This window comes from Nyctereutes procyonoides, unplaced genomic scaffold (assembly GCF_905146905.1).
Source record: "Nyctereutes procyonoides isolate TBG_1078 unplaced genomic scaffold, NYPRO_anot_genome, whole genome shotgun sequence".
NCBI classification, from domain to species: Eukaryota; Metazoa; Chordata; class Mammalia; order Carnivora; family Canidae; genus Nyctereutes; species Nyctereutes procyonoides.
In genome coordinates, this window is record NW_026575120.1 from 32,915,355 (window position 1) to 32,928,600 (window position 13,246).

The 13,246-nt window shown below is 49.2% G+C and overlaps 1 protein-coding gene across 7 annotated transcripts in view; it reads right to left on the minus strand.

Annotated features, from left to right (window-relative positions):
* HIPK2 (homeodomain interacting protein kinase 2) overlaps window positions 1-13,246 on the minus strand; it is a 191,902-nt gene that overhangs the window by 55,788 nt on the left and 122,868 nt on the right. For all 7 annotated transcript variants that reach the window (XM_055335250.1, XM_055335246.1, XM_055335249.1 and 4 more), the window contains exons 3-6: window positions 9,075-9,198; window positions 8,694-8,813; window positions 6,788-6,874; window positions 4,801-4,985 (exon numbers count right to left, since the gene is read on the minus strand). In XM_055335250.1, the coding sequence (XP_055191225.1) occupies window positions 4,801-4,985; window positions 6,788-6,874; window positions 8,694-8,813; window positions 9,075-9,198 (516 nt within the window). The remainder of the gene's footprint in view (window positions 1-4,800; window positions 4,986-6,787; window positions 6,875-8,693; window positions 8,814-9,074; window positions 9,199-13,246) is intronic.

Here is a 13,246-nt window from a genome sequence, read left to right on the forward strand (position 1 = left end):
AACCACAAGAGGGAGAGAGGATTGTTGCCCCTATTTTACGAGTAAGGATGACGTTTGAGAGAGGATAGAGAGGTCATCAGCCAGTTGAAGAGTTAATTACTAGCAGTTTCTTCACATGTGCATATACATCCTCTTTTGCCTCCTGATTCATCCTTCCTTTTGCTTTTCTCATTCTTGCCCAGTTACATGAAATAAAATTTCTCTCCCTCTTTTTCTTCATTGCACTTGTGAATCAAAATTAGGATTTCCTAGTTAGGAAAGTAAAGTATAAAAATGTTGCTGCTACTGGCCTCAAGGAAAAGAAAACCACAGTGGCCTCAACCACTGAGTTCTTGAAAATCCACCACAGAGTGTCCTTTGGGATTTGTACATTGTTTCTCATTCACTTGTCTTCTCATTAAACTGACTTTTCCTAAATGCTAATAATATTCAGGATAGTGAAACAGCATTTAAACTTCAATTCTCACTACTTACTTTAATTATAAATAATATAATAAGTGAATATAAATAAAATATTAATTTTCTGCTACTTAGGATTACAAATGTAGAGGTGCCTGGGTGACTCAGTTGGTTGAGCATCTGCCTTTGGCTCAGGTCCTGATCCCAGGGTCCTGGGATCGAGTCCTACATCGGGCTCTCTGCTCAGTGGGGAATTTGCTTCTCCCTCTGTCCCTCCCCCTGCTGTGTGTGCTCTTTCTCTTGCAAATAAAAATATTTATTTATTTATTTTTTATTATTTTTTTTATTTATGATAGTCACAGAGAGAGAGAGAGAGAGAGGCAGAGACACAGGCAGAGGGAGAAGCAGGTTCCATGCACCGGGAGCCCGATGTGGGATTCGATCCCGGGTCTCCAGGATCTCGCCCTGGGCCAAAGGCAGGTGCCAAACCGCTGCGCCACCCAGGGATCCCAAATAAAAATCTTTAAATTAAGGAAATAAAGGATTACAAATGTATACTATGGGTAATCTATATTTTGGGCCAAGCAGGTGCTTGTGGGCTATCCCTAAACATCCTTTCCATGAAAGATGTTCCGAACTCAGACATGCTCAGAGAAGCCTTTCTTTCTGAATAAATGACTACTTACAATGGCCACACAATGCACACAAAATAAACACTTACTGACTGTGACCCTGGAGAGAAAGGAAAACCTATTCTATGGTAACTAAGAGCTAAAAATACTACTAATAATGCTGGTAATGCCAACATGTTTTGAGCATCTACCAAGTACCAGGCAAACTGCTAAGTGCTTTCACATGGAAGCTGAAAGAATAAAATGATGGATTTTGTATTCTTATTGGAATGTATTTAAAGCATTATATGGTTTTGTGACAATTCAACCCAAAGCTTTTAGACTCAGAATTTTCTAATTGAAATGGTCTGAGTTTTGAGTTTCAGGAAGACAGGCAAGCAACTTGCACTTTGGGTTAATTCTGTGAGAATGGTTTTTAAGGAATCTGTGCTCTAGAACCCTGGTATGGAGAAATGGGTGGGGTCTCTTTCACCTGGTAATCTAGATGTTGGGGCAGCTCTGACCCAGCCCCAAGGATCTTCAGCAGTGTGGGCTGGAGGTTTCTCCTTGCCCTGTAATTCTCACAGTCTTCCCAGCCAGTTCTAGGGACCCTTATAGGTTAGGCCTACTCTCAGGTAAGCCTAGGTGTGCTCAGAGACCTGTCTTTCCTTCTGGGGCCCATTTTCTGAATTCTAAATTGTTAATGATCCTGGATCTACACCAAATTCTGAATTTGAAACTGATGCCCATGTCTCCACGCTTGGTCTTCACCAAGGACAGTGAAGCATTCTATTGCTGCTTCCTTAACAGAACCCAGATGTGACAGGGCTCTGAGGTCATTCAGCTACACCCCTGACTTTATGTGGGTGACTGTCTCATCGACTATGCAGATGGCTAACGGGAGCCCTCTACAGAGCACCCTCCATCTCCTACCATGCCGTTTCACAAATATCTCACTTGGCCCCTGAATATAAAAAGACCGATCTCACGGGAATCCTATTCAGTAAATCAAGTATACCTTCCTTCTGTTGTGCAGACTGACTCCTTGATTTACCCATGCCACCCCAGAAACAGGACATATCCTATAAAGAGGGCTTGCCAGGGAGGGGTCTGAGTTCCTTCTTCGTACTGGAGATCAGTTGTTTCAAACATGGTTTTAATTTAAAGATGCACCGTGTGGTTGCTGCAATATGATCTCACTCAGCATCAACTGCTAAGGACCAGCATTGAAATCAGAGGAGGTAATGAGGGCACCACCCACTCATTTCTTGCAGCTTCGGATAAGGTCAAGTCCAGCCTTGAGACTCGGCTCCATCGGAGTTTGGCTATGGCAGGCCCGGCCAGGACGTGCAAACGTCTCTTATCCTCAGCCCCTTCATGCATCCCTGTGTTCTCCTAACCCTAACTAAAACCTGGCGCTCCCTTGAGCACACAGCGCCTCCCTGCAGACATCCAGGGAGGGGGCTACTTATTCTTTCACATCCTAGGTCCCTGGAGGTGGAGAGGCTTGTTACCCTCTGTTACAGGCTGGACTGTGCCCCCAAATTCACAACTTGAAGTTCTCAGGCCCCAGGACTTCAGAATGTGACTGCATCAGGAGAGGGGATCTTGAAAGGGGTAAAATGAGGCCAGCAGGGTGGGCCCTAATCCAATTCCCTAGGAGGAGGAGGAAATTAGGACACAGATGCAAACAGAAGGACCCCGTGAGGCCATAGGGAGGGGATGGCCATTCACAGGCCAAGCAGAGCAGCCTGAGAAAAAACCAGTGCCGCCAAACACCTTGATCTTGGTGTTTGGTCTTGGTCTTCTAGAACGGTGAGAAAATAAACTGCTGTTTAAGCCCGTCAGCCCCTCCGTGTGCTTTGTTACCACAGCCCCTGCAAACCAACGCTCCTCCCGTTCTGGCACCACCGCTCCCTGTCAGTCACTGAAGCCTGGGGCACCTCGGTCCTCCACCTCGGTCCTCTGCGGTGCCCCATGCCCTGCTCGGTGGTGGAGGCTTCAGAGGTCAGGTGCTCCGGCCTCTCGGCTACTTCTCATCCCAGTGGCCTGCTGTCGATTCCAGCCACCCATTCCCGGGCAACCGCAACCACTCCACTTCCCCACACTGCAGATTCAAGCACCCATCTCCCGGCCATGCTTTGGCCCCTCTGGATCTTTTGGCTGTTGCTAAAACCACCAATCTTTGAGGTGATCAGACCGTTCAGCCCGTCTGGCCCCTTCATCTTTGCTTCCTCTCCCTGTCACAGCTAAGCCTCCCACAGCCATCATTTAGATTACAGCACCCTAGTGCCAACGTCCTAAGTGTGTCAGTTTGTCTCCTCTTAGCAGCCTGGCAAAGCTTCCACCTGGATGACCCCAGCTAACTGTCTGTCGTCTCCAGGCCCTCACCTGCGGGGTCCGGTTACCCTCTACACTATTCACGTCCAACCTTCATGCTCCGCTGCCCCATATTGCTCTGTTAGGTTTGCTCTTCCATTTCCTGTCCTGACTACCCAGGCTTTCCTACACTCCTTCAGCCCCCCAGCCACCTTGCTCTCAACAAAAGACAGGAGCTGCCTAAAGAACACCCTCGACCCCCCTTGTCCAGCGGCATGCCTGCTGACATCCATGTACCCTTTCTGGCGACAATGGCCTTGGAATCCTGGCCCCTCCTGGCATCTCAGGGAACTTCTGTGCCCTTCTCTGCAATCCTTCACTCGCCGCAGACACTTCCTGCCAGCACCTTGACCTGTTCCAGTCTCTTTGTATCAGAAGAAACCCCCTGGGCCCCTCTAGGCCCTCCCAGTTCTCTCTCCACCCACCCTGAGCCCGGCAACCTGCCATGCTGGCTGCTGCTTCCCCTCAAACAGCTTTCAGGCCGCTCACAACTTTGACATTGCCCACCTCGATGGGCACGTGGTCTCCAAGCTCCTCTGACTTGATGATGAAGCACCAGGTAGGTCTTTATTAAACGTATCCCCTGCTTAGAAGTCCTCTGTGACTTCCACTGCTCTTAGGATAAACACCCAAACCATGAACAGGGCACCCTGTCCATTTCCTCTTTCCCTGGGACCCCAGCCCCTCTGCTGCTCATGTTTTGGGGTCCCCACCTGGCAGTGGCCTTCTTGCCTTTGCCGGCCTTTCCACTGATTACCTATTGCTCGTTTTCTGGCAGTCATTCGTCAGGGGCTGGCTGCCCTGCCATGGTTGCAGCCTACTTTCCCTGGGAAAACTCTGCTTCTCTGCAGATCACCTGTTAGGTGCCTTTCTCTCACCTACAGGCTGGAAACTCCAATGGCCAGGGGCCCCGTCTGCTCTGCCCTACAAGGTACCCGCATGTGGCACAGCTCGCAGTCTGCTGGCTGGCTGGCTGAATGCACAAACCCAAATCCAAACTAGACTGAGTCCACTCCAGAATGGTTCTGGGAGTGACCTCTGGCACTGGAAGGGCTTTGCCTCATCGACGCTGCTGTCTATGGACGGCACTCCTTTCATGCTCAGGTCCCAGGGGCTGGTTCAGCCCACCTCGTGCTCTCCCAGGCTCCAGCATTCCCTCCTTTTTGGTGTAAAGCACAGTGCAGCCCAGGGCCACTCAAGCTGACTGCCACCTGTTTTTACAAATAATGTTTTATTGAAAGCAGTCCCACTCACTGGTTTCGTATGGTCTACGGCTTTTTTCAGCTCTAACGGCAGAGCTGAGTGGTTGTGACAGAGACTGCTGTATGGCCACAAAGCCTAAGATATTTACTATCTGATATTTTGAAGAAGTTTGCTGACTCTGGTAAAAAGCACTGAGCAAGACACCTACTGTGTACTGTGGGGAAAATCGAGGAGGTGTGTCATGGTGACAAAGGGGTGGTTCAGGGTTTCGATGGGAGTGATTCTCTTATCAGCATCTATGGTCAGCATCTTCTTTAACAGGTCGATGAACTCCCGCCGGTCTGCCTTCTCCACCAACATGTCACTCCCTTCTAGATCTGTTGTCATGTTCACCTGGAGGGAAATCCACACAGGTTACCAAAACCCCTGCTGTGCCCCCCTCCCCAGACTTCCTTTATCTCTGCCCAGGACTCTGTCCCTATCTCTCAGTTGCCCCTTCCCCGTCCCCAGCAGGCTGTGGGTGCTCTGCTGCAGCCACTGCTGTGGGCTGTCACTGCCTACAGCCTGTGGCTGCTCCCTCCCCAGGAAAGGCAGAGGGAGGCCATGCGTGGGGAAGGCAGTGGGCCACTGATGACACTCGCAAATACAGAGAAGTAACAGGATGTGCACTGCTCCTGCTTCGATCAGCTAAGTTGAAATGTACCTCACATCACACCTCATTGGAAATAATCACAGGATGGAAATACTTCTTCACCCTGGTTGCATAACAATGTGAATGGACTTGATAGCTGCTGAATTAGATACTTAAGAATGGTTAAAATGGTCAGTTTTATGCTATGCGTATGTTGCCACAATCAAAAAACAGTAACTACACTCAAGTAGTAAAAACTGAAATGCCAAGAGGGTTATTTATTTAACCTGCAGAGGCCTATGTGGCCTCTTTGTACATGCACAGTGTATGTGTCCTCTGGCGGTGCCCTGAGTAAGGGCCAGAATTAATTTAGGCCCCGTGTCACTGGGCTTACCTCTGGCCAAGACAAGCTGAGTATCTGAACACAGGATATTTCTTTCAAGAGCAAGCCTATGACAGCTTTTGAAAGACTTGTTTTGTGGTGCTTTCTATTATTTTCCCAGGCATGCTCTGGAAAGCAATTTCAGTTTTCTCAGACAATCTAAGCTTCTAATCAACTGACAAGTATCCTTTACTCAGAATCATGACTTTTGGTTACACTCGCCTTCAGTAAGAAGTGTGCTGAGTCGATAGCTTTACTTCGCATCGCTTTTAAGAAAAACTCTCTTTGGGTTGCCCTGATTTTAGACTAGTCTTTACACTAAAAATAGCTAAAGTTCTAGAATGTTCTCTGGGCATAAAGGTGAAAGCCTGTGGTCCCTCCAGTGAGCTGAGAGACTGACTGAAGTGGGTTGAACAGTGTGGCAGCAAAAGATACGTTTAAGTGCTAATCCTTGGTACCTGTAAATGTGACCTTATTTGGAAACAGGGTCTTTGCAGATGTCAATCAAGTGGAAATGAGGCCATACTGGAGCAGAGCTGGCCCCAAACCAATGACTGGTGTCTTTATAAGAAAAAGAGGAGAGATTTGGTGCCCAGATAGGATGAAACTCAGGGATAAAGGCCACACGAAGAAGGATAAAGAGGTCAGGGTGATGTAGCTGCATGTCGGGGAACACCCATGATGGCAGGAGCCAGCAGACACTGGGGCTGGGGCTGGGCCAGTTTCTCTCTCGAGCCTTCAGAGGGAGTATGGCCTGGGGTACTTGAATGTCAAACTTCTAGCTTCTTGCACTGTGAGAGAATAGATGCTGTCTTAAGCCACCCAGTTTGTAGTGTTTGTTACAGCAGCCAGAGGGAATTAATACACTGAGTCATGGGCATGAGACTCAAATGTGCTAATGAGTTTGAATTCTTATGAAAACATCGCTAAGATTGGCCAGTACCTTTTTTTTTTTTTTAAACAAATGGGAACCAATAAACTGAAGCTATTTTGAAAGAGCTGGTGTAAAGTTTTGAAAATGTTCCACCAACCCAATGGTATTCTTACTAAGAGTGCATAGCATTGTTCAAGCACCACAATTGAGTAATATGAATTTCTACCCGCCATCTTATGTTATGCGGGAAGTCTTGCTGTGCTTGGTTTGTAAAGGGCTAACATTGCATACTCACCCATGGGGCTTACCTGGGCCATGTCATCTAAACAGTTGAATATGTACTTTCTTGCTTCTTTCGACTTAATCCCCGTCTCTGCTTCATGGTCATCTGGTGTCTGGTCAAAAGAGGCAAAAGCTGATTGATTGATCATGTGAATCATTTCCTTGTCACTGTGACTAAAACCCTGGAGCTTTTGCTTCTCATGAAGGGTCCTTTCCCCACCTTTCAGAGGACACTTTGATTCCTCCTAAAGTGACCTGCTCCTTAATTACTTTCTTTGTTCATCCTCCACACTAACTCATCTCTCTTCTTTCCTTCCCACAAACACCTGTCAGAGGCCCACTCTCAATCAGATCCAGAGAGTTCCCACAAGATAGGCCACATCCTGATAAGCCTTCATTCTCCCTGAGTTTAAGCAGAGGCCTTTTCCGCATGGTTTTATAAATTTAAATTTTATTTTATTTCTCAAACTCTCATGCAGATGGCTCTCACTGCATGCCAGGCACTATTCTAAAGCACATGAGCTCATTCACTATACTTCACAACCATTCTAGGTTGGATGATGACCAATGCATATCCTAGAGGGAGAAAGAGGAATGGCGAGCTTAAGGAGTTTGTCAAGGCTGCATGACCAGGGAGCAGCAGCTGGCCCCAGTGTCTGCCTGGGGCCGAGGCATGTACATTTGGTGGTCTTGGTCTAGGAAGCTGCTATCTCCAATTACTACAAGGTTTCTAGACGCATCCACGGATCACAGGTAATTAATCCTCAAAATCTCACTCAAGGATGGCATACCTGGAGTCACTAGTCTCCAGGCTCTGCTATCCCAGGAAGAGCTGGACAAGTAGGCATAAACTAAGTAAACATAAACCACCTATGTCATAAAAATGAACCCTGTCCCTGCCTGGTCTCACCCTCTTCCACCCCAGAACTCTTTTTTTACTGGGCCTGACCTAGAGCTGCTCACTCTCATAGTTGCCAAATGCCAGCCCTCTCATCAATAGCCTTGGAGTGCTTGCTTAGCTCTCAAATCTCTTTTCTAGATCTGCAACTACTGGCCACACTTTATCTTTAAATCATATCTGTGGTTTATCTAAAAAACAAAGCAAAACAAAACAAAAACAAAAACAAAAATCCCAATAAACAAACCCCACCCACTCTCTTGCAAAAAAAGAAACACCTAAAATGAACATAAACAAACTTAAGACTTGCATTATTTTCTCCTTCCCAGGAAAATACATTGATTTTAATTATTAGGCACAGATCAAAGTGAAAGCAAAATATGTTTCCGTTAAAGTAAAACCACCCAAGAATTTACGGTGTGCAGTGGTGCGCTATACCACCTGTCGGCTGGGACAAACAGATCCCTCCCTAGAGCCATGTGGTTGAGGCTGTTTTCTTTGCTTGGAAGACCCTCTTCATCCTTTAGGGTCCAGCTCAAATGTTCCTCCCTGACCCTCTGCCACAGGCAATATTCAAGGCCCCACATTCTGTCCTACCAGGAATGCGGGGACTTGTGACAGCAGGGGGTAGGTGGGAATGGGTGGGTTGGGGGTAGAACTTGGGCTCACCACATGCGTCCAGGCTCAGTTTGGATTAGGAGCTCCTTAAAGGGGGGTGGTAGTGGTTCATTTCTCTCTCCAGCACAAACCCAAGAAGTCATAATGGTTTTTACTGTGATTAAATCCCAGGAGTTTAGCCACCAGAACTTGGGATTTGAGCTTCATGGGCAGCAGGCCAAACAAAGTGGGGCTTTTGAACATTCAAATTCATCCATCCCATGTATCAAAACGATCACCCCCTCTCCCATGCTGGCTGAATCAATGCGAAATCCAGGATCCACGTGCTGATGGCAATAGCTCCCCATTAATCAGACGATGCCCTTCCTCCCTTAGTGTCGGGTGTTGGTGAGGAATGCAGGGGATGTTCTTCCTACCTTCAGCCTCCACAAGGGATACGGTGAGTCTGTGTCACGGTTGAAAAACCTAGTTGTCTTTGTCCCTGCGCTTAATAAATATTCAGCTGGCAAACCCTGTGTTTGTGAAATATACCGAATCTGCAAGAAAAGATGAGAATGAGGTCAGGGTGTTTCCTGTCACTGTACATATGGTACTAACGGCTCTAGCACCTTTTAGAAAAATGACAATTTTATAGGGAAAGACAGAAGTAAGAGAAGAAAAAGGGGAAAGAAAGGAATAAGAAAAGCACTGTTACGAGAAGCAAGGTTTGAGAGACAAGGAAACACCCTATTACCTCATCCACGTGTCATGTTATAAAGGAAGTGCTTCTTGTGAATGCCTGAGCTACCTGGACCCACCTGATCGTACTCGGAAGCTCCTGGATAGAGCGGCCAGCCCAGGAACAGCTCAGCAATGACACAGCCCAGGGACCACATATCAATTGCCTCGCAAAATGGTAAACCAAGGATGATCTCAGGAGCCCTGAAAAGGAAGAATGGGAGAAATCATTAGCAATTTGGAAGGGCGGACAGCTACTTCTATATGAACTCTACATAAAATCCTGTCTTTCAAATCCAGGGTGCCATTACTGTTTCCCTCTAGAGGACCTATGGTTCTTGCACTGTGTGGGAGTGATTCCCCCCGGTCTTGGGGCTGGTGCTCCCCATCAGCAGGGAGTGTGGTCAGACGGCCGGCTGAGATAAAGGGTGGATCTAGAACAGGGAGTCACATCTATCAGCTTCATTACCATTACACTCCAACCAGATGAGCTAATAACCACTTTAGAGAGACCCAGGAGTTATCTTTTGTAACTGAAAACCCAGAAAACCCATCTTTAGAGAGTGCCTGGTTTTTACAAAGGAATTCTGAAATGCAGATGTTCTACTTTCAGTAATACAGAAGACAAGTTGCCTCTACCCAGAACAAGGGGATCAATCCAATACCCATTAAGCCAATGATCCATCCTCTAAGGAGTCTGAATCACACTTTTATAAGGAAACGCTATTTTTTTTTTTTGTCATCAGCTTCTAAAAAGTTGGGCTCCTAAAAAGTCCTCTAATATTGTTATTATAGAACCCTGTTCATGAATCCAGTCTGGATACCAGTCAGAACTCCATTCTAAACCCATTTCCAACTGCAGGACTACGTCCCTTCAAATGATAGGCAGGGTTATATGCCGGAACTTCGGAAGGAAACCACCTAAATTCAAAGAGAAATTTTCACATGTAGTTAGTAATGAAAGCCAAGGAGACCACAGAGTGCATTTTCTTTTCTGAGAATGTGTCATGATTAAGGAGGGGTACATTTTGGAGAAAACCAGGTTCAAAGTATGAACACAGCTTTAAAAACTGTGGCTCAAGGCGCTCTGCTGATAATGAAATGCATTAGCCCAGCTTCTGTTTTCTCTGTAAATTTCCCACTTGATTAAGCAATGCCTGAGGACGCCACTCTCCTCCCCTTTCGGGAGCCTGGAGTGGGAGCTGTGGGAGCTGGGCAACTGCACCGTCTGGGTTATCTTCACCCAGCTAGCACGGGAGGAGGGAGCAAGAGTGTGGTCAAAACATCTCCACTTGTCGTGGAGCTTCGAGCTGGATTCTCCCCACTTAAAAAGCATCTCCCCACTTTGCTCTTTTAAATTTGCTCTCATGGCTAATCTTTTTTCCTCCAGGTAAGAGCACTGAAAAACAAACAAACAAACAAACAAAACCCAACATGTTTTGTAACAAAGTCTTGATTTTTCAGAAGTAAAAAGGAGTCTCCTCACTTCTTAGAGCTGGAGATTCCTCCGCACTGCTGCCAGGTGCTTCTAGAGTGCCACAGTCCTCAGTCTGCACTCACTACATTCTTTTGCCAGAGTCCAAGGCTGGGTGGGTCTTCCCAGGCGTGGTAGGAGGGAGTGTGTGTGTGTGTGTGTGTGTGGTGTGTGGGGGGGCAAGCTGCCATTGGCCCTATTTAAATGATCTTCCCTGTCCCCTCCCTGCTGGCATCTTCAGCTGCCAGGGTTGTGCCTGGCATTTCAGCCTCTCGTAGGTTTTGCTGACATGGGACGCTGCTCTTGCCCTCTGGCGCTGGTGCACTGGGGATGCCAGAGGTTCTTTTAGGATCTGTCCCTGCTGGACTGTCCTGTGCCATGGGGCCTTCAATCCCACAGCGGCCTGGGTCACTGTGTCTAGGGTTACCGCCACACACCAGGGCTTTCCAGAGTCACCCAGAAGTCCCCTGCCAGTCATCTGCGTTGCAATGAGGGATGCCGTAAACTGATGAGATTACTGCAGGTTGCCTCTAGCAATGGGGTCAGAGCCTGCCTGCTTTTCTGTCCTCTCTGTTCCAGAGCGTCTCATGGGCAGACTCAGGTCTGTCCTCGGGGGATGAGCTCCTGTCCTGGTTCCTGCGAAGCTCCCCCCAGCAGGCTGCGGCTGTAGGATCCAGCATCTCCGCCCCTGTCTCCATACTCCTGCGACCTGGGCTTTTGCCCCTCATAGCTTCCAGGTTGGGTCTTAGGAACATGCAGGGCTCATCTCATGGGATCATCTCTGGACTTGACCATGGGGCTGACCTTCCTAAAGGTTGTGTGGAGTCTGGAACCCCACTCCCAGATTCTGTTCCCTGAGGACACACAAGACAGGTGCAGAGGGCACTTCAGTGACATTCTCTGGCGAGAAACACCAGATGTGGGTTTCGTCAACTGATGTTACGCACATAGGGCCTGTGAAGGCTGCTCTCGGTCCGTTTTCTATTAGAAAATGAAGCGGCAGCCGTTCATGGCACCAGGATATACACAGCAGAATATTTTTCTAGGTGTGGCCACAATGAAGAATGCTCGAGAATCAGGCTAGATGGTCGGGGGACCAAAGAACAGGAGGCACAGTCCTGTCCCTGAGGGGCCCCAGTGCTGGGACGGCAGCAAGGAAGGCTGGACGCTACAGGGGTGTGCAACACAAACACGCAGACACAGAAACAGCTCATTCAAGCACAGACAGGCTCTGGATTTTCTCATTTAAAAACAAAACAGAAGACCAGAACAAAGCAAACTGAACACAAAACCAAACCCTTCCTCCATCCCTTTGCGTCCCCGCGGCTATTGCCTTGTTTCTCTGCACCCCCCAATTTCCAGGGCTGTCTCCTGCAGTTCCTCTGCTTGGCCCCCCATCTTCTCGCCCTCCTCCCACCCTCTGCCCCCACTCAAGGGCAGTGGCTCTCCAGACCAGCACGGCCACGTGGTCACGTCACAGCCACTGGTCAACTTCTCAGCTCTGTGACCCAAGAGCCACACATCTTGGCCACGGGTGACCCTCTGATCCTGTCCCCACTCTGAGACACAAGGCTGAGCTTTTCATGACACCACATGCTCCCGCATCTGTCCCGCCTCTCCGTTTCTTCTGCTGGCCTGTCCTCCTCCAGCCAACTGCTCTCTGATGGCAAAGCCAGGACCCCTTGCCTCCTCTCTTTGCGCCCTTGTTCTAGGTAACTGTTATGGGGTGAAGGGTGTCAAATGCCAGAACAGACATGCTGAAGTCCTAATCCCTGATACCTGAGAGTGTGACGCTGTTTGGGGATGGGGTTACTGCAGATGTAATCGGTGAAGATTATGTCACGCTGGAGTAGGGTGAGCCCTGAAGCCAACAGGACAGGTGTCCTTACAAGAGGGAAATGGGGACACAGACGCAACAGTGGGAGGACGGCCATGTGGGGACGGAGGCAGAGGGGGCAGTGATGCTGCCACCAGCCAAGGAGCGTTCGGGGCCACGGAAGCTGGAAGAGGCATGGAAGGATCCTCCCTGAATGGCTCCAGAAGGAGCATGTCCCTGCTGACACCTCGATGTTAGACTTCTAGTCACCAGGCCCGTGGGAGAGTCAATAGCTACTGTTCTGAGTCCTGCGATCTGCGGGGTGGTTCCCGCCGCCCTAGGAAGCCGACAGCAATCGTGTCTGCTGCCACAGGTCTAGACTCCATTCAGATTTCCAAACGGCCCTCTCCACGTTTGCCTCGCCTCGGCTCCAGGTTTACGTGCTGATGGCCCAGCACCTCTGTGGGAATGACCCACGGTCGCCTCAAACTTGTATGTTTACAAGGGGCCTCTTCTCGTCAGCCTCCCCTTCGCAGTGCGCTCCTCCCTCCGTCCAGCTTGTGTCACTGAACCGACTCATGGCCCCTATGGCCCGCTGCTTGTGCTGGAACCCGGGACACTCTCTGGTTCCCTTCTGTCCCTTCATCCCCACCACCCGTCCACCCATGGGGCCGCCCCCGAGTATCTCGCAGACTGGTCCTTGATTCCCCACCTCTGGTGCCACCACACTGGCCCTGACCAAACCCCCCCCCCCCCCACCGTCTCACCCGGAGCCCCTCTCGGGTCTTCCCTTCCTCCTGGCCGCTCTCTGCACGGCTGCCAGCACGGCCGGGCCACCTCTCTCTCCCTTTGCTCTCAGGCCTGCAGAGGCTCCCCGCTGCACTCAGAGTGAGACCTAATTCCTTCCATGGCTCCTGGGGCCACTGCGATCGGGACCTTGCCCTGCTCTCCACTGTCATTTC